The 24,359-nt window shown below is 37.5% G+C and overlaps 1 protein-coding gene across 2 annotated transcripts in view; it reads right to left on the reverse strand.

Moving 5' to 3' along the window:
- Positions 1 to 24,359, reverse strand: part of PGR (progesterone receptor) — a 106,447-nt gene that overhangs the window by 27,152 nt on the left and 54,936 nt on the right. For both annotated transcript variants that reach the window (XM_045163015.1, XM_045163014.1), the window contains exon 3: positions 23,302 to 23,418. In XM_045163015.1, coding sequence (XP_045018950.1) covers positions 23,302 to 23,418 — 117 coding nt within the window. The remainder of the gene's footprint in view (positions 1 to 23,301; positions 23,419 to 24,359) is intronic.

The raw sequence follows: 24,359 nt of genomic DNA on the forward strand, positions 1-24,359 counted from the left end.
CTTAAGAGATGTAATAATTCATCTATCTACAGTTCATGAACGTGTGGCATGTGGGAAAAATGGACCTTGGGTTGGCCGTATCTGTGTATGAATCCTATCATTTAAAAACATTATATGGGGGGTAGATTATTTTATTTATCCAAGTATCAGTTTATTCAGCTTTTAAATAGGGAATTTACCTCTCAATACTGTCATCAGTCTAGATAGGATAATGTGTAAGGTATGTGGTCAAGTGCCTGGTATAGCAGACACTCACTAACATTAGCTCTGACTTTTGAAACATGATTAGAAATAATTGAGAGAGGAAGTGAAAACTATAACTTTGTTTGTTTGAATTTTCTGATATTAAAACATGTTCTTAATCACGTATATTCCTCTTCCTCCAAAACCCAAGGAAACAAACAAACAACACAGGCTTCTATGGGCATATATGTTTAAGCAATGCTGTGTTAATAAAGTTAAAGTGATATCCTTACCTTACTTAGTCCTGTATCTGAGAACCTTCAATACATTGTTTGGATTATGGATCTCTAAGAGAAAAATGTTAATATACCGTGCTTTCCAAGTCTATCTGGCCTTTTTACTTGATGAAAGATCTGTTAGTATCTCAGGGAATTAACAGTTTGGAAAACACTACTTCAGAATATTTTTCTCGATGAGGTTTGCACTCGAAATCAAGCCTATAGTTCATACGGTAAAGAATCAGCTTGCAATGCGGGAGACCTGGGCTCAATCCCTGGATTGGGAAGACCCTCTGGAGAAGGGAATGGCTACCCACTCCAGTATTCTTGCCTGGAGAATCCCATGGACGGAGGAGCCTGGTGTGCTACAGTCCATAGAGTCACTAAGAGTCAGATATGACTGAGTGACTAACACTTTTACTTTTTCACTATGAGTTGGACCTCATTAGTTCCATTGTCCAGCATCTGGTCTCTGACTTTTCTCTTAGCAAGTTAAATAAAACAATCAGCTGTTATTAAAAATACAGTTAACCTTAAGTCCTTTTGACATTATATAACATGTGAACTGTAAAAACACAGGTACATCTGCACCAAACTTTTAAATTGCCTTTGTTTCATCATAGAGCAAAATATAGAAGGGAGTGGTGTTCTTTATTTCTGCCACAAATGGCAATTTTAAGTTAAGGTCCAGAGCTCCACAGAGGACAACATTAGATTAAAATTTGGATAGATATTTAAATTTAGATATACAATTATTGTAACCACATACAGTGTTGTAGATACAAATCAGAGTCCCCAAGGGAAGATCATGTTAAGAGAAGAAAAGGGTTAAAGAGAAAGTCCCCTTGTTCTTTACAGTGATCTTCAAAGAAGAGATCGCCTCTTTGTCAGCTTTGTATATTCACTCAGTGTCTGGTACTGCCTCAATAAACCTCTGCTGAATGGATGAAAGAATATATGATTATGTCTTTCTGTAGTTCTTCTCCATTGCTGTATCTGCTTCCTTCCGAGTACACAACCACCGCCTCCACCAGGCCCCATGAGGACAAGGGCCAGGTCTCCTGCAGTTAACGCAGACCTGAAGTCTTCCAAACCGCCTACCGCACAGTGGGCCACCAGGGAATGTTTCTTGAGCTACTGAAGTTATTATTTTGGCTTAACATAGAGCTTGTAAAAGGAATATCCCAGGAAGAATACAAAGAAGAGAATGGGAACAGCAATGTGATTTTTTTCCTGATTTGCTGAATTTCATATAAGGTGGTCTTTCAAAGAAGTGATTCCTAACCTTCATGTACAAAAATCGCTGTTAATATAATGAACAAATCTATATAATTTCATATGACTGTTGACTGAGAAAAAAGATAATGGTAAAAATACCCAGAATTCAGTAAAAATACATAATAACTGTATAATATGTAACATTATGTACACTGAAAAACAACAGTACCTGGTGGTTTGGTAACCTAAGTAGAGACTAGGTGTGTGAGCCCAGTAGCCACCCTCAACTCACCCCCCGGCATCTATCTTCAGGAGTTTTCAATGTTTTGCTGGAAGGAGGGAAGATGGGCTCAGATGCTAAGGGATGGGCATGGAGGTGTTAGAAATAATGTGGAGAGAAAGACTTGATAGCTGTCCCTCATTCCACCTAATGGACATCGTTTTGAGGATGGAAACAGAAGCAGAGAAGCTAATTTTTTGAGGCTTAGGGAAAGAGGAGATCCATCTAGAGAGTGTTTTCTTTGTAATCAACACGTACTAGTGGTAGCCTGATACTCTGCCTCCTTCCTGTTGCAATGCATGGACTGCCTGTGCCCCTATCACTTCAGCACTAAATCTTATTTTTCTTCATCTACTCAAGGACTTTTCTCTGCAACTGTCTGCCCTTGTGCCTGCATCCTCTAATCCTCTCATGCACAATCCATCCACTGAAGTGAGATTACTCTCTCTCCTCCCATCCTCCCTGGAACCCATTCCAGTCAGATTTTTCTCCCTACTCCAATAGAACTGCTCTTGGCAAGCACACCAGTGATTTCCACCAGTCAAAAAACGATGGTCACTGCTCACTACTTATCTTAATCAAACCATCAGTGGTGCTCGACACAGTTGATCATTTCCTTCTACTTGTAACACTCTAGTCTCTTGGCTTCCACATACCTCTTGTGGCCACTCCTTTAGTCTCTCTGGCTTGTTCTTTACATCTTCCTAACTTCTAAATCGTGGCGTTCCAAACTCAGTCCGCAGACTTCTCCTACACAGCTATACTCTCTTTATACGTGTCTGCATCTACTCATATCTTTATGCCATGTATTTATGGAACAGTTGCAAATGTATAACTCCTGCTTCAACTTTCTCAGGGAATTCGAGACTCAACTATCTTACTTACTATTCAGCATTTTTGCTTGTATAACTAATAACACCCTCCCCAAGACTTAATGTTTTTAAAGCAAACTTTGATACACCTGTCCCCAAATTGAAGCTTCCATTTTTCAACTCCATTTACATTATTGCTCTGGAAAAACTCTGGTGTCATCCTTGCTACCTCACTTCTTCTCTCACTTCATATCTAATTCATCAGCAGATCCTGGTGCATTACTATGAAATAATAATTCAAATCCAATCATTTCTCCCCATTTCCACTTCTTCCATCGTTTAAGCCACCGTCATCAGAGCTGTACTACTGCAACATGTGCTGGCTGATTTCCCAGCTTTCATCCTTGTACCTCCACAGCCTATTCTCTACTCAGCTGAATGGGCCTTTCACAACTTCAATCATGTACACACTGCTATAATTAAAATAGAATGCTTTCCCATGGGGTGGGGGAACTTCATTTGGATTATTTCACTCCTTGCTCAATACACTCAGTGACTACTCATCCTACTTAGAATGAAATCCAAATTCTTTATCAAACTCGACAAAGCCCAATATCATTCTGCAAAGACTCTTACAGTGTCCCCAGCTCCATCCACCTGATGCCCATGTTCTTGGAACTCGCTGAGTTCTGAGGAACTTGCTTCTGTTCCTGCCTCAGGCCTTTATTCTGTTTCCCTTACCTAAAATGGTCTTTCACCTAAATATGTACAAGATTCACTTCTCATTTCATTTCGATTTATGCCCAATGACCACTTGGCCAAAATTCCTTGGTAGCTCAGTGGTAAAGAATCCATTTGCCAATGCAAGAGATGCAGGTTCAAAAAAAAAAAAAAAAAAAAAAAGAGATGCAGGTTCGATACTGGGCTCAGAAGAGGCCCTGGAGAAGCAAATGGCAACCCACTCTAGTTTTCTTGGCTGGGAAATCTCATGGACAGAGGAGCCTGGAGCACTACAGTCCATGGGGTTGCAAAGAGTCAGACACGACTTAGTGACTAAACAACAACCATAACCACTTTATCAGATAGGCTCTTCTTTCTCATTCTTTAATTAGATATTTGTAACATATATATCCATAGTATACAAAAGTGTCAGTAGCTCAATCGTGTCTGACTCTTTGCGACCACACGGATTGCAGCCAGGGTCCTCGGTCCATGGAATTCTCCAGGCAAGAATACTGGAGTGGGTTGCCATTTTCCTTCTTCAGGCAGTATACAAAGAATCCCTTAAATCAGAGAGAAAGACATAAACAGACATTTTACAGAGGAAGAAAAAATAAAAACAGGGAACAAAAATACAATTGATCTCATTAGTAACTACAGCAATGCAAATTACGGTCACCATGAAATACAACCTATCCAGCATGGCAAAGATACAAAAACAAGAACTTTCATAGAGAGCTGATATGGGATGTGAATTGGTATAATTATTTTGAAAACAGTTTAGCACTATCTAGTACAACCAAGATGAACATATATTATAATCAGGTGCATACCTTACCTATAGAAACTTGCATATGAGCACTAGAAGACTCAAGAATGTTCACAGCTGCACTGTATGCAATAGCCTTCAAAGTCAAAACACACATAAGAATATATTGTTAAGGGACACATAGATAATCAGAAAGCCTACAGAATTATACAACAGAACGAAAAACCTAAAATTAAAGCTAGAAGTTTCCTGGGAAAACTGAAAGGACCAGGAGGAAATACACAGTCAGTTTCAAGAGCATTGGTAATAAACTTTCCTAAGCCAGATGAATTCATATGTGGATTTTCATTACATTGTTTCATATAGGTCATATGCATTATATGCATCAATTCAGTTCAGTTCAGTTCGGTCGCTCAGTCGTGTCTGACTCTGCGACCCCATGAATCGCAGCACACCAGGCCCCCCTGTCCATCACCAACTCCCGGAGTTCACCTAGACTCACGTCCATCGAGTCAGTGATGCCATCCAGCCATCTCAACCTCTGTCGTCCCCTTCTCCACCTGCCCCCAGTCCCTCCCAGCATCAGAGTCTTTTCCAGTGAGTCAGCTCTTCACATGAGGTGGCCAAAGGACTGGAGTTTCAGCTTTAGCATCATTCCTTCCAAAGAAATCCCAGGGCTGATCTTCAGAATGGACTGGTTGGATCTCCTTGCAGTCCAAGGGACTCTCAAGAGTCTTCAACATCACAGTTCAAAAGCATCAATTCTTCCGCGCTCAGCCTTCTTCACAGTCCAACTCTCACATCCATAAATGACCACAGGAAAAACCACAGCCTTGACTAGATGAACCTTTGTTGGCAAAGTAATGTCTCTGCTTTTGAATACACTAAGTTGGTCATAACTTTCCTTCCAAGGAGCAACCATCTTTTAATTTCATGGTTGCAGTCACCATCTGCAGTGATTTTGGAGCCCAAGAAAATAAAGTCTGTCACTGTTTCCATTGTTTCCTCATCTATTTGCCATGAAGTGATGGGACCAGATGCCATGATCTTAGTTTTCTGAATGTTGAGTTAAGGATACAATACTGTAAAATTATTCTTGAAGTATACATAACTGAATCTGAATAGATGCTATTACCAGGAGTAGGAATTTATAAGGTAAGTATTAAGAAAGATTCTTGAGAGAGAAAAGATATATAAGAGTGGGGGAGGAGAAGGAACAAAAGATTATGAACTTGTCTAGTATATGTTAATAAAACAATTGGTTAAATGATCAGTCACAGTTGCTGTTTAATTGTTATATAATAATACAGGAATATAGATTTCATTATATTTCATTATATTCATTCATTCATCATATATTCATTAGATTTCATTATAGACATCAGGATGGGATGTAAGCATTAGCAAAATGGGAAAGCAGAGTAAAACTTACAATTTAACAAGGAGGATTGAATAGGGAAAATAAAATGAAGAGAAATGTGAGCAAGCCAGCAAAGTTTTCTTCAGAAATGCAAAAAAAATATAGAAAAATAAGCTGAAAATTAAAAGATGAGAAAAGATGCACCAGGAAAATACAAAACAGGGCAAGTAGAAGTAACAATATTAATAATGAAAAACTTAACTTCTACATAAAAGGACTATAGAAAACTGAAAGGACTACTAATAATCTATCAATGCATTGAGATAATTAAGTTACATGGCTAGAAAGAACATTTATAAAGATCACTAGATTTATTGCTTTCAATAATTGCCACTTGAAAAATAGAAAATATTCTATCACAAGGGTTGAAGTTTACAAAATACTCTAGAATATATTGAAGAAAAGCATAGGACCTGTATTAAAATTGTAAAATTGTGTCATAGGACACACAAAAAAATGTGAATTAATGAAAAGACATCTGTACCTGAATTGGAAACCTTAAAGTATCAATATGTCCAAATTAGTACATAATTTTATACTGCTTCAATCAAAATCTAATAATTTGTAGAATTAGGAATGATGGTTTTACTGTTCACTTAGAAGAATAAATCGGTAGTCATGTACGGCTATGAGACCTGGACCATAAAGAAGGGTGAATACTGAAGAATTGGTGCTTTCAAACTGTGGTGCTGGAGAAGACTCTTGAGAGTCTCTTGGACTGCAAGGAGATCCAACCAGTACATCCTAAGGGAAATCAGCCCTGAGTATTTGGAAGGACTAATGCTGAAGCTGAAGCTCCAATATTTTGGCTACCTGATGGGGTTGCAAAGAGTCAGACTCAACTGAGTGAATGAACAATAACAACTAGAAGAATAAATGTGTGTGATAGTAGACAAGAGAATTTCATTAAAAGAGCAACTGTGATTGTAATATATGCCATGCTATATATTAAAATTTACAATAATACTACCATAACCAAAACTATTAAATTATTAATAGTTTCATGGAATAGACATATAGATCATCAGAATAGAATGCAGAACCCAGGAACACTTAGGAAATTCATGCAGTACACCTTAATATATGTTAGAAGTAGTGAGTGAGAGGACCTACCCTTGGGCACATGATGACTACAGGGAAAGCAGAGAACATAAGTCCTTTAGTCCATTTTCATAACAGAATAGTGACAGATAACTGAATCAGGACTATGTGGTCATATCAACTACTTAACCCCATGACTTAGTCTTCTAAATCTGAGGGGCAAACCAGACAAGAGGTAGAGAGAGAAGCAACGGAAAACTGAGAATTACTTTTGGAGTTACTGGTCATATTTGATTGAGCAGAAGCAAATGAACAGTAACCTTTTATGCCTTCAAACCTGCTTCCCTGTTTTATTTTTTTCTTAATATTTATCATCTTCTATCAGGATATAATATTTTATCTTATGTGATTATTTTGATAATCATCTCTGCCTCAACTAAAACATAAGCTCCTTACTGAAAGCATAGCACTTGCATATAGTACTACACAATCATTTTACTGAACAAATTAACAGCTGCACAGCAACAAACCAATTTGCTTCCACAAGGGCTTGAACAATAATCTGGCTTCCTGCCATATTACTTCCACTTCTTGAATAATAGGAAGAAATCTAAGTGGAATTTCCCTTTAGTAAAAGATACAATCTAGGCAGAAAATGTAGTATATTTTATAGTAGAATGTTTGGGTTCACATATGCCTGCAAACCAGCTGTTGACAATCTTTCTAAAATAGCTGCATTTATGTCCCTAAACACTGTTTCTCTCTTTCCATATCAAACCAGACAGTTGAGACTTCATATCTTATAGCTCAAATTATAAATGGATAGTCAAACAAGGAAGGAAAACAAGGAGAACCAGCTAGCAATTACTAAGTCCAATAGCAGGCCAAGTTAGAATTATGTAGTCTTAAATGTGAAGTAAATAGCAAGCATATTTGGAATTTAAGCAAAAATATTTTCAGAAATGATAAAAAGGGAATGTAAAATCAAAAATCAGATGATTACAAAGTAGAGTAAGAATTGTTGTAGGAAATGGCCTTATGCAATCCTTTCACTGTATTTCAAAGATAAAGTGGCATCTAAGTTTCATGAAATCAAAGAGTAGAAACAAAAACATTAAATAAAAGATGAAATTAATTACAAAAAAGGGTGAGATAAAATGGGAGATGACAGAGAAAAAGCTTTAAAAAATAAAGAAAAATTAATTTATAAAAACAATTTCTACACATTAACAACAAACTATCAGAAATAGAAATTAAGGAAACAATCTCATTTTGTGGCATCTATTTGTAAATGATATGATGGATATGGGGTTAATATCCAATGTATACAAACAGCTCCAACTCAACATTTTAAAAAGGATAAACAAGCAAACAACTCCATTAAAAAATGGGCGTGTCTGACTCTTTGCAACCCCATGGACTATACAGTCCATGAAATTCTCTAGGCCAGAATACTGAAGTGGGTAGTCTTTCCCTTCTCCAGGGGATCTTTCCAACCCAGAGATCAAACCCAGGTCTCCTGCATTGCAGGAGGATTCTTTACCAGTTGAGCCACAATGGAAGCCCAAAAATGGAGAAAAGAAATAAACAGACATATTTCCAAAGAGGAAATGTAGATGTTCAACAGGCAATGGCACCCCACTCCAGTACTCTTGCCTGGAAAATCCCATGGATGGAGGAGCCTGGTGGGCTGCAATCCATGGGGTTGCTAAGAGTCAGACGTGACTGAGCGACTTCACTTTCATTTTTCACTTTTATGCATTGGAGAAGGAAATGGCAACCCACTCCAGTGTTCTTGCCTGGAGAATCTCAGGGACGGGGGAGCCTGGTGGGCTGCCGTCTATGGGGTCACACAGAGTGGGACACAACTGAAGCGACTTAGCAGCGGCAACAGGCATATAAGAAGATGCTCAGCATCATTAATCATTGTAGAAATGCAATTCAAAACCACAGTGAGGTATTATCTTAAACCTGTCAAAATGGCGATCGTCAAAAAAAAAAAAAAAAAAAAAAACCACAAATAAATGTTGGCAAGGATATGGAGAAAATGGAATACTCAGACACTGTTGGTGGGGATGTAAACTGGTGCAGTCACTGTGGAAAATAGCGTGAAGTTGTTTCAACAACTAAAAATAGAACTATCACATAACCCAGCAATTCTACTCTTGAGTATATATATCTGAAAAAACCCAAATACACTAATTCAAGAAGTTACATGTACCCAATGTTCATAGCAGAATTATTTACAATTGCTAAGATATGTGTCCATCAACAGATGAATGGATAAAGAAGATGTAGTACATATATATAATGGAATACTGCTGCTGCTGCTGCTAAGTCGCTTCAGTCGTGTCCGATTCTGTGCGACCCCATAGAGGGCAGCCCACCAGGCCCTGCCGTCCCTGGGATTCTCCAGGCAAGAACACTGGAGTGGGTTGCCATTTCCTCCTCCAATGCATGAAAGTGAAAAGTGAAAGTGAAGCCGCTCAGTCGTGTCCGACTCTTGGCGACCCCATGGTCTGCAGCCTACCAGGCTCCTCCGTCCATGGGATTTTCCAGGCAAGAGTACTGGAGTGGGGTGCCATTGTACCCAGCCATAAAAAATAAACAAATATTGACATTTGCAGCAACATGGATGGACTTGGAGGGTATAATGCTAAGTGAAATAAGTCAGAGAGAGAAAGACAAACACTGGATGATATCACTTAAGTGTGAAAGATGATATCACTTAAGTGAAAACAACAAAAAAGAAACTTAATCCCAGATATGAAGAATAAACTAGTGGTTACTAGTGGGAAGAGAGAAGGCAAAAGGAGAAACATAGGGTAGGAGATTAAGTGGTACAAATTAGTATGTATAAAATAAACTATGAGGATACATTACAAAGGATACATTGCAAAACAGGGGTAGTATAGCCAATTTCATAATAACTATAAATGGAATATAATCTTTAAAAATTGTGAATCATTACACTGTACACCAGTAACTGACATAGTATTGTACATTAACTATACTTAGATAAAAAATAAATTAAAAATATAAATAAAATCATTGTAAATTTTAAAACCTGTCATAAGAATAAGAAAGGAGAACTGCCAGTGTAAAAACTAAACCACAGACATGAAGATTTTGAGAAAAATTGTCAAATGAAGTTTCAAAGGATTAAAATATTAATAGAGAAAAGAAGGTAGATATAAAAGACATATAAATAGAGAATCAACATATAGATTATTCTTGGGGATCATGAAAAAGAGAAAGAAAACATGAAACAGGAAAAAAGATTCAAAGGTAATATTAAGAGAATACTTTGCTAATATCTAAGAAAACTCGAATTTTCAGACCCAGAGGAGCTTACTTTGTTTTAAGAAAATTAATAGATTAAGCTAGAGCAAAATCTTGATGAAATTACTGAAAATCAAGGATTAAGAAACACACAGTCAGGAAAAATAAGCAGATGATCAATAAAGAAAAATAAATTAGAATATCAGATTTATTTTCAGTTAAATTAGAAGCCTATGGACAATGGCATTGTATGCCCAGGAATGGGATTGCTGGAGCCCATAAGTAGGTCTATTTTTAGTTTTTATTTTTCCTTTTAAAAAAAAAACCTCCATATTGTTTTACACAGTGATTACACCAATTTACATCCCCACCAACAGTGAATGAGGGTTCCCTTACCTTCACACTCTCTCCAGCATTTATTTTTGTAGACTTTTTGATGATGGTCTTCTGACCAATGTGAGGTGGTACCTCTTTGTGGCTTTGACTGCATTTCTCTAATAATTAGTGATGTTGAGCATCTTTTTATGTGCCTGTTGGCCATTGGTGGAGAAGTATCTATTTAGGTCTTCTGTGCACTTTTTGATTGGATTTTTTAATATTGAGTTATATAAACTGCTTGTATATTTTGGATATTAAGCCCTTGTCAGAAGACAAAAACTCTAATTTGAAAAAAATGCAAATGTTCATAGCAGTATTATTTACAATATCCAAGACATGGATGCAACCTTAATGTCCTTCAACAGATGAATGTATAAAGAAGATGTGATACACACACACACAGACACACACACACACGCACACTTTCACACAGTGGAATACTACTCAGTCATAAAAAGAATGAAATATTATCATTTGTAGCAACATGGATGGACCTAGGGAATATTATACTAAGTGAGGTAAGTCAGAGGAAGACAAATATATGATAGATATCACTTATACGTGGAATCTAAAAAATAATATAATCAATCTAAATATACAATAGACACAAATTATAGACACAGAAAACAAACTTATGGTTATAAAAAGGAGGCAGGGATAAATTAGGAGTATGAGATTAACAGACACAAACAACTGTACCTAAAATAAATAAGTAACAAGGATTTACCGTATAGCACAGGGAACTATATTCAATATGTTATAATAACCTATAATGGAAAATACTCTAAAAAATATGCTATGTCACCTGAAACGAACATAATACTCTAAATCAACTACACTTCAATAAAAAAGACAATGGCATTATGTACAGATTTCACAGGAAGGGCCACATACACATTTCCCATGCTTTAATAGAATCTTAGTGAAGATTTGGAAGGCCATGGGAAGTGGTACACGCAGTAGGCATCTCACTTTCACCTTCCCTTTTCACCTCACTTCTCCTACGTCCTTCTCTTCATCCTAAACCACACAAATTCTCCTCGTTGCCTTTGATGGATAAAATTAGCAAATATCTTTCATAACCCAGCATGCTCCTGGGGTCACAGGAAAAATCAATATGAATAAGACATTCTCCTCTAAAAGAAAAAAATCAAAACTCCCAAATCTTCAACTAAAGAATATTTTCAATCATTTAGAAAAATTTTTTGCCATGTAAAATATATATCATTCCTTTCAGCTCATGTTCCCATGGGAAACAAGGCTTGAAAACATAAGTATATACAATGACTATTTAATAACTATTATGTTAAGTAAATACCTCTATTAGCTATGACTGTGTAAATTAATTTCAATTCCAAGATATCTGCATTGATTTTTCAAAGGTTCCTACAATGAAACAATGAAACACTAAAAGAAATAATAGCTTTTGCATTAAAGTTAAACCCTTAGTCTGCCAGTGATAGAGTTTGCACTGAATGATGTTAAGAATAAAGGCTGTTTTAAGCTACCACTCAGAAATCTTTGCAAGCCAGCCATTGTGCTGTATGCTTTAGATGCATCATTTCATTTACCTTCATAGTAACTCTCACTATGTGGTCACAATAGAAATAAAAATAGAGATGTGTAAAGCAGTGTAGGTGCCTGAGGTCCAGCAGCTGTTAGCGGAGAAATTGAAATCAAACCCTTCTGTTCTGATGCTATACTCTAACTTCTACCTGCAAGGTATGGGGAACACAGAGGCAAAAAGTAAATGTGAAAAGTGGTCCTTTGCTGGTGAAATCCCTATCGTAACTGGAAGAAGAAAATGAAAATTCTCTCTGAGAGAAACTCCCTCAATTAAGGTCACACAGAATTTTACAAAAAATTAAAACTCATTGAGAAACCATATCCATAATCAAGGATATATTTTTAACCACCACACCAGAAGAGCACAACTATATGATGAGCTATGGAGCTCTGAAATTACTGAATACAAATATTTGCAATAGATATTTTATAATTATTAAAGATATATGATAAGTAATGAAAACACCAGAAATGGAAATGCTAGTTAAAAAGAAATAGGTAAATTTATAAATGAACCATGTAGAATGTTTAAAAAAAAATACCACTAAAATGAAAGAATGGTGAACTGGAAGCCAGAACTGATGAAATTACACAGAATATAGCACAGAAAGACAACGAAACAGGAAAAGTGAGATATGGAAGACACATGCACTAACTTAATGTATGTCTAAGAGGTAGTCTGGAGGGAGAAAGTGGCAATGAAAAGGAAGGAAATATTTGAAGAATACTGGGATGGTTTCAACGCTTCTGGTAGTTATAGAAGACATAAATTCCCAGATTTAGAAGTTACAATGATTTCCAGTAGAACAAATAAAACTAAATTTATTTTTTTTTAATTTTATTTTATTTTTAAACTTTACAAAATTGTATTAGTTTTGCCAAATATCAAAATGAATCCGCCACAGGTATACATGTGTTCCCCATCCTGAACCCTCCTCCCTCCTCCCTCCCCATACCATCCCTCTGGGTCGTCCCTAAAACTAGTTATGTTAGAGTGAAATTGGAGAACCAAGTATAAAAAGTATTGTCTACAAATTCAGAGAAATTATTACCTCACAGAAACAACTATTAGATACATAGGAGAATTCTCAGAAAAAATTATACAAGCAAAGAGAGCAGACTACGCTTGCCTGGAAAATCCCATGGATGGAGGAGCCTGGTAGGCTGCAGTCCATGGGGTCGCGAAGAGTCAGACATGACTGAGCGACTTCACTTTCACTTTTCACTTTCATGCATTGGAGAAGGAAATGGCAACCCACTCCAGTGTTCTTGCCTGGAGAATCCCAGGGATGGGGAAGCCTGGTGGGCTGCTGTCTATGGGGTCGCACAGAGTCAGACATGACTGAAGTGACTTAGCAGCAGCAGCAACATTAGTTAGGGGTGATATGGATACTCACTTAGTTATGTCTGACTTTTTGTGTCTCTGTCGAGTGTAGCCTGCCAGGCTCCTCTGTCCATGGAATTCTCTAGGCAAGAATACTGGAGCGGGTTGCATTTCCTTTCCATTAGTAAGGAGTAGAGGGAAAAAAATTCAACCCTCAGTTTTATAACCAGCAAAATTATTAATTAAAAGTGCAACAGAGATATTTTCTGAAATATAGTGAATGAGTATCACAAATTCTTACAGAAGGAACTTATAAAGTTTATTTCAAAAATAAACTGGATGACTTTGTGCATTAGAAAAAAAATCAAGCAAATAGGTAAATATGTAAGTAATCTACCAGAGTGAATAAAATAATACTGAGTATTATTTCTAGATCATGTTTGAAAATGAGTGCTGTTTACTTTGCTGGGCCTTTCTTTCTTATATTTGTCTTACTTCTGGCAAAAATATTTTATATTGAATGGAGATATAAAATCTCACAAGGTAATGCTGGACCTGCTAAGTAGAAGTAAGTGAAGAATATTATGTAGGATACTGAAATGGAAATTTTATGACAGCCAGAATGCTTTCTGAGAATCAAATGGGGAAATAGAGGGTAAAGATTAGTAGACAAGTAATGGTGCAAATCCTTTGACATTATGAGGATTATAATAAGCATCACTGTTGTTGTTGTTCAGCCACTAAGTTGTATCTGACTCTTTGTGACCCCATGAACTGCAGCACACTAGGCTTCCCTGTTCACTATCTCCCAAAGTTTGCTCTAACTCATGTCCATTGAATTGGTGATGCCATCCAACCATCTTATCCTCTGTCGCCACCTTCTCCTTCTGCCCTCAATCTTTCCCAACGTTAGGGTCTTTCCCAATGCATTGGCTCTTTGCATCAGGCGGCCAAAGTATTGGAGTTTCAGCTTCAGCATCTGTCCCTCCAGTGAATATTCAGGGTTGATTTCCTTTAGGATGGACTGTTTTGATCTCCTTGCAGTCCGAGGGACTCTCAAGAGTCTTCTCCAACACCACAGTTCAAAAGCATCAATTCTTTGGCACTCAGCCTTCTTTATGGTCGAACTCTCACATCCATACTTGATGCTGTAGTTTGGGTGAATTCACCAGCAACTACCCCTACAGTAGATTATGTCTAGATATATACAGTTACTTTGGATTAGCAAAAGGATGATGTTTCTGGGATCAGTTCACTGGGACTATGCTCTCACAATCCCTTGCAGCACTGACTTAGCTTGTTTTTCCTCCTTCAGGATCTAATTCTACTTCCCATATCAAAATGCTTCAAAAATGCTAGAGAATAGGAAGTATAAGATTTAAATAGGTACTTGCCAAACAAGTATATTAGAGTTGAGTTTTTAAAAGAGTAAATGTCTCCATCTTTCAAACAAGCCAGACTGCAAATAGAAGGGAATCCTTGTACCCTTCAACCCTAAGTTTTTACTGTGTCTAGAGAATAGGAGATACTGATAGACACAGCTGAACTGTCCAGGCTGGCAGCCACAAAAGCAGCCCTTCCAAACTCCCATAAAACTTGAAGCAAAGAAGTGAGAATGAATACTCTAAGGAATATCCTTACCAAGTGTGTATGGGATGAAGTTTAGGGTGAACAATAAGGCGGCGACCAAAATACATTATTTAGCTACAGGCTTCAATACGCCAACGTGGGGAAGCAGTGTGAGTACTGTCTCTGCAGGGGTTGGTGATGCAAAGACTAGGGTTTGGGTGGAAAAGGAGGTGCTCATCAGAGGAAGACCACGAGAGTTCTAAAGAGGTAGGTGGCAGGCATCACCCACAGCAACTCCTGCATTAGAGAGGATAGATTTCATTTTTTAAATAGTAATCAAAAGCATAGAGGAGGCATCTGAACTCCCAGAAAAGGTACTTTTCAGCATCCCAAAGTCAAGAATTTTGGAATTCTTCAGAAAAGAAATTGAGGCTCTGTTGTCTTCAAGTGTAGAAGGAGGAAAAAAGAGAACACTTCACCACACAATCTTGCAGCCCAGAAAGTTGCAGCTCTTTGCCAAGAGAATGAAGCCAATCTAGGTGTAGGAGGAGGTAAGAGAGAAACTGCTTTCAAACATAACCTTTTAAAATTTGAGGATAAGCCTCTCTACCAACAAAACAAAACAAAAACAAACCTATAAAAATAGTCTCCAGCTTTTAAAAATCAGCAATATAACCATGCATTTAATCATTCTTTTATGTAGAAGGCTACTTATTTTTGAAAGAGCTAAGTATGTTTATAATAGTTTAACATTTTTACAATAAATACAAAAACAGAGCTATATTCATTTCAGAGAAAAAATTTATGAGTTGTTACACAAAATATTTTCTAAAGGAAATAAGTTAGAAGTAGAACACTTAAACTAGAAGATATATTACCGTCCTTCAGAGTATAACTATCTTTCCTATTCAGTACTGTACAGCAATGAACAAAATGCAAAAGTTCACTGTGACCTAGTGAAGGTAAGGGAAGTGAGTCATTAAAAACAAGAATCATATGCAACTTAGAGGCCAAGTAACTCAAACATAATTCTCATAACCAGACCATAGCTGCTGAAGCAAACCTGCAAATCTACGTCATGACATGAAAGAAACACTAATATTTCTGACCTTTGATACTCTATCATAAGATTTTGCTAACTCTTTTAAATATTTTCATGTTCTCTCTTTTTCACTGAGGCAAAATTGATATATTCGTTTTAGATGTAACACAGAATGATTTATTATTTGTGTATATTGCGAAATGATCACGACAATAAAGTCTAGTTAACATCCATCTCATACATAGCTACTTATCATTTTATTCTTGTGATAAGAATTTTAAAACCTACCCACTTAGCATCTTTAAAATATACAATACAGTATACCATACAATATCGAGTATTAGCCTTAGTCACCAAGTTGTACATTACATTGTTGGTTAGTTGCTGAGTTGTATCCAACTCTTTTTGTGACCCCAAGAACTGTAGCTCACTAGTGTCTTCTGTCCATGAGATTTCCCAGGCAAGAATATTTGAGGGGGTTGCCATTTACTTCTCCAGGGGATCTTCCTTACCCAGGGACTGAACTGGCATTTCATGCATTGGAAGGTGGATTCTTTACCACCGAGCCACAAGGAAAGCGCTCATTTTTTATGGTCCACATATAAGTGAGATAATACAGTATTTATCTTTCTCTGATTTATTTCACTTAGAATAATGCCCTTAAGGTCCAACCAATCCATGTTGCCAAAAATGACATTTTTTATTGCTGAATAATATTTCACTGTGTGTGTATACATACATAAAAATATATACATATATATAAAAAATATACCTCATATTTTCTTTATCTACTCACCCATCAATAGACACTTGGGTTGTTTCCATGTCATAGCTATTGTCAATAATGTTGCATTGAAAAGGTTAAGTTCTAAATGGGAGAAAATATTTGCAAATCATATATTTAATTGAAAAATAGGTAAAGGATCTAAATAGGCATTGTTCCAAAGAAGACATAGAGATGGCCAAGAACAGGTGCTCAATATCACTAATATCAGGGTAGTGCAAATTAAAACCACACTGAGACATTACCTCACACCTGTCATGATGCCTATTATCAAAAAGACAAGAAATAACAAGTTTTGATGAGGATGTGGAGAAAAGGGAACTCTCATGCACTGTTGGTGGGAATTTAAATTGGAAAAACAGCATGGAAGTTTTCAAATAAAAACTAAAAGTAGTGGTGCACTGGGACGACCCAGAGGGATGGAATGGGGAGGGAGGAGGGAGGAGGGTTCAGGATGGGGAACACATGTATACCTGTGGCGGATTCATTTTGATATTTGGCAAAACTAATACAATTATGTAAAGTTTAAAAATAAAATAAAATTAAAAAAAAAACAAACTAAAAGTAGAACTACCATATAATCCAGTAATGTCATTTCTAGGTATTTATCTGAAGGAAAAAAAAAAAAAAACTAACTAGAAAATACATGTTCATTGCAGCATTGTTTACAATAGTCAATGTTCTCTTCTGTTTCATCTATTGTTATTCAAATGACTCTATATTAGCATCTGGTCCCATCATTTCATGGCAAATAGATGGGGAAACAATGAAAACAATGTCAGACTTTATTTTCTTGGGCTCCAAAATCACTACAGATGGTGACTGCAGCCATGAAATTAAAAGATGCTTGCCCCTTGGAAGAAAAGCTGTGACAAACCTAGACAGTGTATTAAAAAGCAGAGACATCACTTTTCTGACAAATGTCTGTCTTGTCAAGGCTATGGTTTTTCCAGTAGTCATGTACTAGAACTGGATAATAAAAAAGGCTGAGAGCTGAAGAATTGATGCTTTTGAACTGTGGTGTTGGAGAAGACCCTTGAGAGTCCCTTGGACTGCAAGGAGATCCAACCAGTCCATCCTAAAAGAAATCAGTCCTGAATATTCATTGGAAGGACTGATGCTGAGGCTGAAACTCCAACACTTTGGCCACCTGATGAGAAGAGCTGACTCGTTTGAAAAGACCCTGATGCTGGGAAAGATTGAAGGTGGGAGGAGAAGGGGATGACAGAGGATGAGATTGTTGGATGGCATCACTGACTCAATGGACATGAGTTTGAGCAAGCTCCGGGAGATGGTGAAGGACAGAGAAGCCTGGCGTGCTGCAGTCCATGGGGTCACAAAGAGCTGGACATGACTAAGCGACTGAACAACAATTACATTAGGAATGTAAAACCTCAGAAAAGTGACAAACATGAAGAGAAAAGAAGAAAAGAAGGAAGGATGCATGGAAAGAAGGGAGGGGGAGAACACAGGCTCTATCTTCAGTAATGTCGAGGCAATTATTACTTCAGTGAAACTCTTCTAATTATTGAAGAATTGAACTTTGAGCAATTCTCATCATCATGAAAAAGAAGTTCTCATTCTCAAAAGACCACAAGTACATCCTCCCTTACTCCAAAATTTTAACACAGGGCTAGCAATTAGAATCTGATCCAGTGAATTTACTACCTTCTTCCTGGTTTCCAGCAGTTAGATTACTGACTCCCAGACCCTTGCCAATGACTCTCCCAGGAAGAACAACATCAGGACAGACATAAAAGAGTGTGCTGCCAGCTTCTTTCTAATAAACCTCTGTGAAGAGCCACTTATGAAATAATTAAATGGTATTTCCCAGTTTGTGATGATGACCACAGGATTTAAAGATTATTTGATGGGAAAAAAAGAGGCAAAGAATTTTGATATATAACTAAGACCGGGGGGCCAGAACTCATGTTTTTAAGTGTTAGATACCATTGTCAATAAACCTTTTAAGATCAGACTTTTAAAAGTACAATTCAGAGGGCCAAGAAAAGCCAATAATTTGGAAAAAGTGTAATTTAGGGAGACTTATTCTACCAGGTATTGAAACACAGTTTGAGAGCTATACCACTTCAGAGTGTGTGGTAGTGGTTCAGGTATAAATAATGCAACAGATCAGAGAAACCAGGAAGAGAAGTAAATACATATGGAAATTTGATATACATCAGATATAGCACTACAAGTTCCAGTGGAATTTGTAACTGGAGTACTAGAAAAATATTTATATTTTAGTAAGGGAATAAAAAGAAATAAGAATCATTAATATATAATTTAATAGTAGTACATATGTATAATTTACTTGTGAATAGATCTGAGGCAGTGTGGAGGCTCAGAACATGTTTACTTCTATAGAACTGCAGCATCAAAAACTACTGAAAACCATTTATCAGTAAATGTGCTCTGGCAACTGGTTATCCATATAGAAAATAAAGTTTCATTCTTGTCTCCCTACATAAAAAAAAAATACTTGTAGGGAAGTTAAGGGCTTGAATATAAAAATAAACTTTTAAGAGTTTAGATGATTTTCAGTAAATTATCTATACAATTTCAGGGCTAAGAAACATAAAGGGAGAATACTGACACATGTGATCATATAAAAATTAGAAAAAAGATATTATAAACAAGGTAAAAAGTCAAGACATAAATTGTATGTAGCTAATAAAGAATTAGGAGAGTACAGAGGTAAGTTGTATCAATCAGTAACAAAAAAGACAATACTGTTGAAAAATGGCCAATAACTATGGATAGCTAAATCACAGAACAGGAAGTACAAGCGGCCAATAAATATAGCAATATTTGCTCTCACCATAATCTAGGACACACAAATTAAAACAAAATTAGATATCAATTTTAGGACCATCAAATGAGAAGAGTTTAAAAGGCTGAAAATACAGGTAAGGATACATAACATCATAACCACAAGAGCTCTCAAACATCGGCAGAAGCAAAGACGCTGGAGGGTAATTTGGTGATTAGGTAACAGTAAGTTTACAGGTACACAATATCTCAGTGAACCAGAAATTGATTAGCCTTCTAGATATACAGCCTAGAGGACTTCTCAGTCGGTACACACAAAGTCACAGGTACAAGGATGTTTGTTGCTGCTGACCCTGCTCTGATGCTGCTTTACGCTCTGTCCCTAGACTCGAACCCTCCCCCTGCATCCTGGTTCCGAGTCTTCTCTGAAGTTCTCTTCTCCTCATCACTCTGTTTCTTACTGAGCATCTATTTTGTCGCTGGTTGGAACCCCCAAATCTCTCGTCTGAACAAACTCAAGTTTCTCAGTGGCTAGGTGTCTCATCATTTTTACACTGGTGTATCTTAAATCACTTTTCCATTATAACAGTTAAGACCAGTAAAATAAATTCAGTCATGGAATGGAAGACTGCTTAAGGGCTAGCACCCTTCCTCAAAATGAAAAACACTACATGAAACCACATCCCTCTTGCGTCCTCCAAACACTCTTTCTTGTGTTCCAGTAATGGCTACATTGGACCTTATATTCAAGAATGCATGCAAGTACGTTGTGTGCGAAGTCAAGTCCAACTCTCTGCAGCCCCATGGACTGTAGCCTGCCAGGCTCCTCTGTCCATGTGACCTTTCAGGCAAGAATACCAGAGTGATATTTCATCGTAGTTTCGATTTGCATTTCTCTAATAATGAGTTGAGGTTTGACAGAAGACAGCAAAATTCTGTAAAGCAATTACCCTTCAATAAAATATGAATTAAAAAAAAAAAAAAGACTACCCAAGTGGGTTGCCATTTCCTTCTCCAGGGGATCTTCCTGACTCATGGATCAAACTGGTATCTCGTATGTCTTCTGCATTGGCAGGCAGATTCTGACTTTAAAATAATCGTCACAGATATTTAGTGAGCACTTCTTAAACAAGTACTTTGCTGCTGAAACACTAAAATGAAATTCCTGTTTGTAAACAACTCAAACTTGGATTAGGAGAAATCGTTGATTGGGATACAAGTAAATAGTTATAAAACAAGGAAGGAAGTACAAAGAAGAATGTAAATACAAGAAACTGTGGGAGGAGAGAGAGAAAGTGAATTTCCAGTCCCTTGTGTGGGCTGGGATGAGTGGGAACTGCTGGGTCTCATCATTCCTAATTGGGTCAGTCTCCCCTTGGAAGGGCAGGAATGCAGAAGTAAGTATCAGTAGTGCAAGGTCCAATCCAGGCTGACTCAAGGACGCTCAGCCTCCCCAGACATGAAAAGCACTACATTTAACTGTCCCCACCCCTATCTCTCAGTGACTAGGGAGACGGGAAGATTTCACAAAAAATATGATGCTTGAACTTAATGTGAAGGAAATACAACAATTCACAAGGAGTTTAAGAACAGCGCAGGCAAAAGTCAAAAGTGTGCAAAGACAGGTGAGTGTTGGTGACTGGAGGGTAGGGTTCCCCCAGAACTGGTAGGAGAAGGGCTTAGAGAAAGAGAGGGCAGTTACTCGGTGCGGAAAGGACTGGTGTGCTGCACTTAGAAATGTGGGCTCTATTCCATGGATGGTCCACAGTTTGTTAGAAAGATCACTGGTTCTACTGCATACAGAACAGAGTTCAACCTCCAGAACCCAGCTGGGCCAAGGTAACTTTCAAGCTTCATTTCTTGTTGTTCCCACTAAACAACTGACTTTCCAGAAAAATCATCACCAATGTATCATGTTTTTCATTGTAAATACTTTTCTCCTTTTCCATTGATAATGTTTGTATTCATTCTTTGAAAGCCTCCTCTGGGAAGCTTTTGCCAGCTCCCTCAGACAGAATTAATTCATTCCTTTGTTTTATCTGCATAATAATGTTTGACACCACTCTTAAATCACTCACTCTTCTGTTTGACAATTATTTATTAGGGATTAGACTGTACATGTTCACAGGCTGTAGAGACAGAACTAAGCAGGGTGCTTAACACAGTGAGCAGTCAAAAAATGTTGGTCTCATACACTCCTTCTCAGAAGGTAACAGATACCATTTATGGTATATGAACTGTGGCCGGTGGTTTATTAGATACATATTCAATAAATTATGAATTTTTAAAGCTCGTTGTAGAAAAATTAGAACTACTACATCAAGTTCAGGATTTTAGAAATATTACTGCTTAGGAAATGACTAAAATGAAAATTTTAATCAGAGTAAAGGGTTCAGGAGTGAAGCCCCTCTCTGAGATTCCCATGAATGAACCCTGCTTAATACACTGCATAGCATTTATCATCACTTGATATATATACATCAGTTCAGTTCAGTTCAGTCAATCATTCGTGTCCGACTCTTTGCGACCTCATGAATCGCAGCACGCCAGGCCTCCTTGTCCATCACCAACTCCCGGAGTTCACTCAAACTCACATCCATTGAGTTGGTGACGCCATCCAGCCACCTCATCCTCTGTCATCCCCTTCTCCTCCTGACCCTAATCCCTCCCAGCATCAGAGTCTTTTCCAATGAGTCAACCAAAGTACTGGAGTATGAGGTGGCCAAAGTACTGGAGTTTCAGCTTTAGCATCATTCCTTCCAAAGAAATCCCAGGGCTGATCTCCTTCAGAATGGACTGGTTGGATCTCCTTGCAGTCCAAGGGACTCTCAAGAATCTTCAACACCACAGTTTAAAAGCATCCGTTCTTCCATGCTCAGCTTTCTTCACAGTCCAACTCTCACATCCATACATGACCACTGGAAAAACCATAGCCTTGACTAGACGGACCTTTGTTGGCAAATTAATGTCTCTGCTTTTATGTGTGTGTGTGTGTGTGTGTGTGTGTATATATATATATGTATATGTGTTGCTCTCCTCTGCCTAGAGTGTAAGCTCCATGAAGGCCGAGATTTGGTCCATTTTGCTCACTGTAGAACTCCCAGAACTTAAAATAGTACCTGGTAAGTGTAAGGGCTCAATATTCAGTTATTTAAAGAGAATGAGGAAGGGTCATCGAAAGGGAGGGGTTGATGGAGGCAGGAAGAGATGGAGATTAATGTACTTATCCAGTTCACAGAATCAGTATTTGAGCTGGAAGAGACTTCACTGTGCTCATTTTGCAGACAGAGACTGGTGCCCAGAAAGGGCTGGTGATGTACTCAAGCCTACATGGTGGGGAGCAGCAGAGCCTACACTTCAACCCGTGTCACTTAACGAGAGGCTGGTGAACTTCCCATGCTGTGCTCAGTCACATCCAGCTCTCTGTGACCCTGTGGACTGTAACCTGCCAGGCTCCTTTGTCCATGGAATTTTCCAGGCAAGCATACTGGGGCAGGTTGCCATTTCCTACTCCAGGGGATCTTCCTGACCCAGGGATCTAACCTGTGTCTCTTGCATCTCCTGCACTGGCAGGCGGATTCTTTACCACTACACCACCTGGAAAGCCCGACCGTCCCATAACATCTACTTACAAGCAATATAGACAAAATGAAGTTTACTACGTATCTATAACAAACTTCAATCTGCTGGAAATCCACAGTGTTAATAAAATGATATCAGCTGCTTCATCCAGACACCAATAATCAAGATAGAAATAAGAAAACTAAGATTTTCTGACCCATGGTTTTATAATACAAACATCAGACAGAATTTAGTTAATATAAATATCAGACAGTTATTGATGAAAACATCATCATTACCTCCAAGAACCATGCCAGCCTGACAGCACTTTCTAAGGCGACATGCTGGGCAGTTTTTTCTGCGGATTTTATCAACAATGCAATCGTTTCTTCCAGCACATAAGTAGTTATGCTGTCCTAAAAAACAAACAAAAAATAGGGAACAATTATTCAAAATATCTAAAGACTGCTGGAAAGCTTATGCAGTGACAACTAAAAGAGGAGAGGTGCACATTAGCAAGAGCATGACTGTCTCAGCTGGCCTCTTGCTTGGCATAGCTGAATGCTTATAATGCTCTAACCTTGTGCAATAAACCTGCGCCTTCAGGAGCCTAAATGAGGGGAACACATCTTAGAAACTAATTCCAGAACTCCTTTAAACATCTTTTGTAAAATATTTCTGTGCATCTTATTAATGGCGTCAGCAGATCACCATGTCTTTAGATCACCATTATTTCAAGATTAGGTACATGTTGCTGATAAGCATTAGTGTGTTAAGATAGTCAAGTTCTAGTAAAACCTTTTCTTTTTAACATATAAACCTTCAAGAGAACAGATATAGACAAAGAAGTCTCTGTGATAGACTTTTTAATAAAACCTATGTGCTTAATTCTTTTGGAGAATCTTGGAGCAAATTCACTCTTAAAGAATCTCATGAACTTGAATAGCATGTAAAACTATCACTGATTGTATTGACTTTACTGTCTGGTTTATCTTGGCTAAAATTAGAAAACAGGATGGAGAGAAATAATGATAAAGGGAGAGCAATTTAAAACAATGAGAAAAACTCAATGAAGGACAGGAGAGAATTACAGAAGAAATGAGGGTAAAACATGATCCTGTGCTCATTTTGTGATGGGTTTTTGTATAAGTGGTTACTTATACCCTTCAAAAAGTCTGGGAAAAAAGTTTAATATTCAACAATGATGATTATTTAAACCAAAATATGTTATATTTAATAAGGCCTGGAGCAATCTAATTTATTTAGGTTAAATAAAAATGAAAAAAATTGTCAGCTTAGATATATAAATATTAACTAGAATATTTACTGCTTTGGCACTTCTTATTTTCCATTGAAT

This window comes from Bubalus bubalis, chromosome 16 (genome assembly GCF_019923935.1).
Source record: "Bubalus bubalis isolate 160015118507 breed Murrah chromosome 16, NDDB_SH_1, whole genome shotgun sequence".
Lineage (NCBI taxonomy): Eukaryota > Metazoa > Chordata > Mammalia > Artiodactyla > Bovidae > Bubalus > Bubalus bubalis.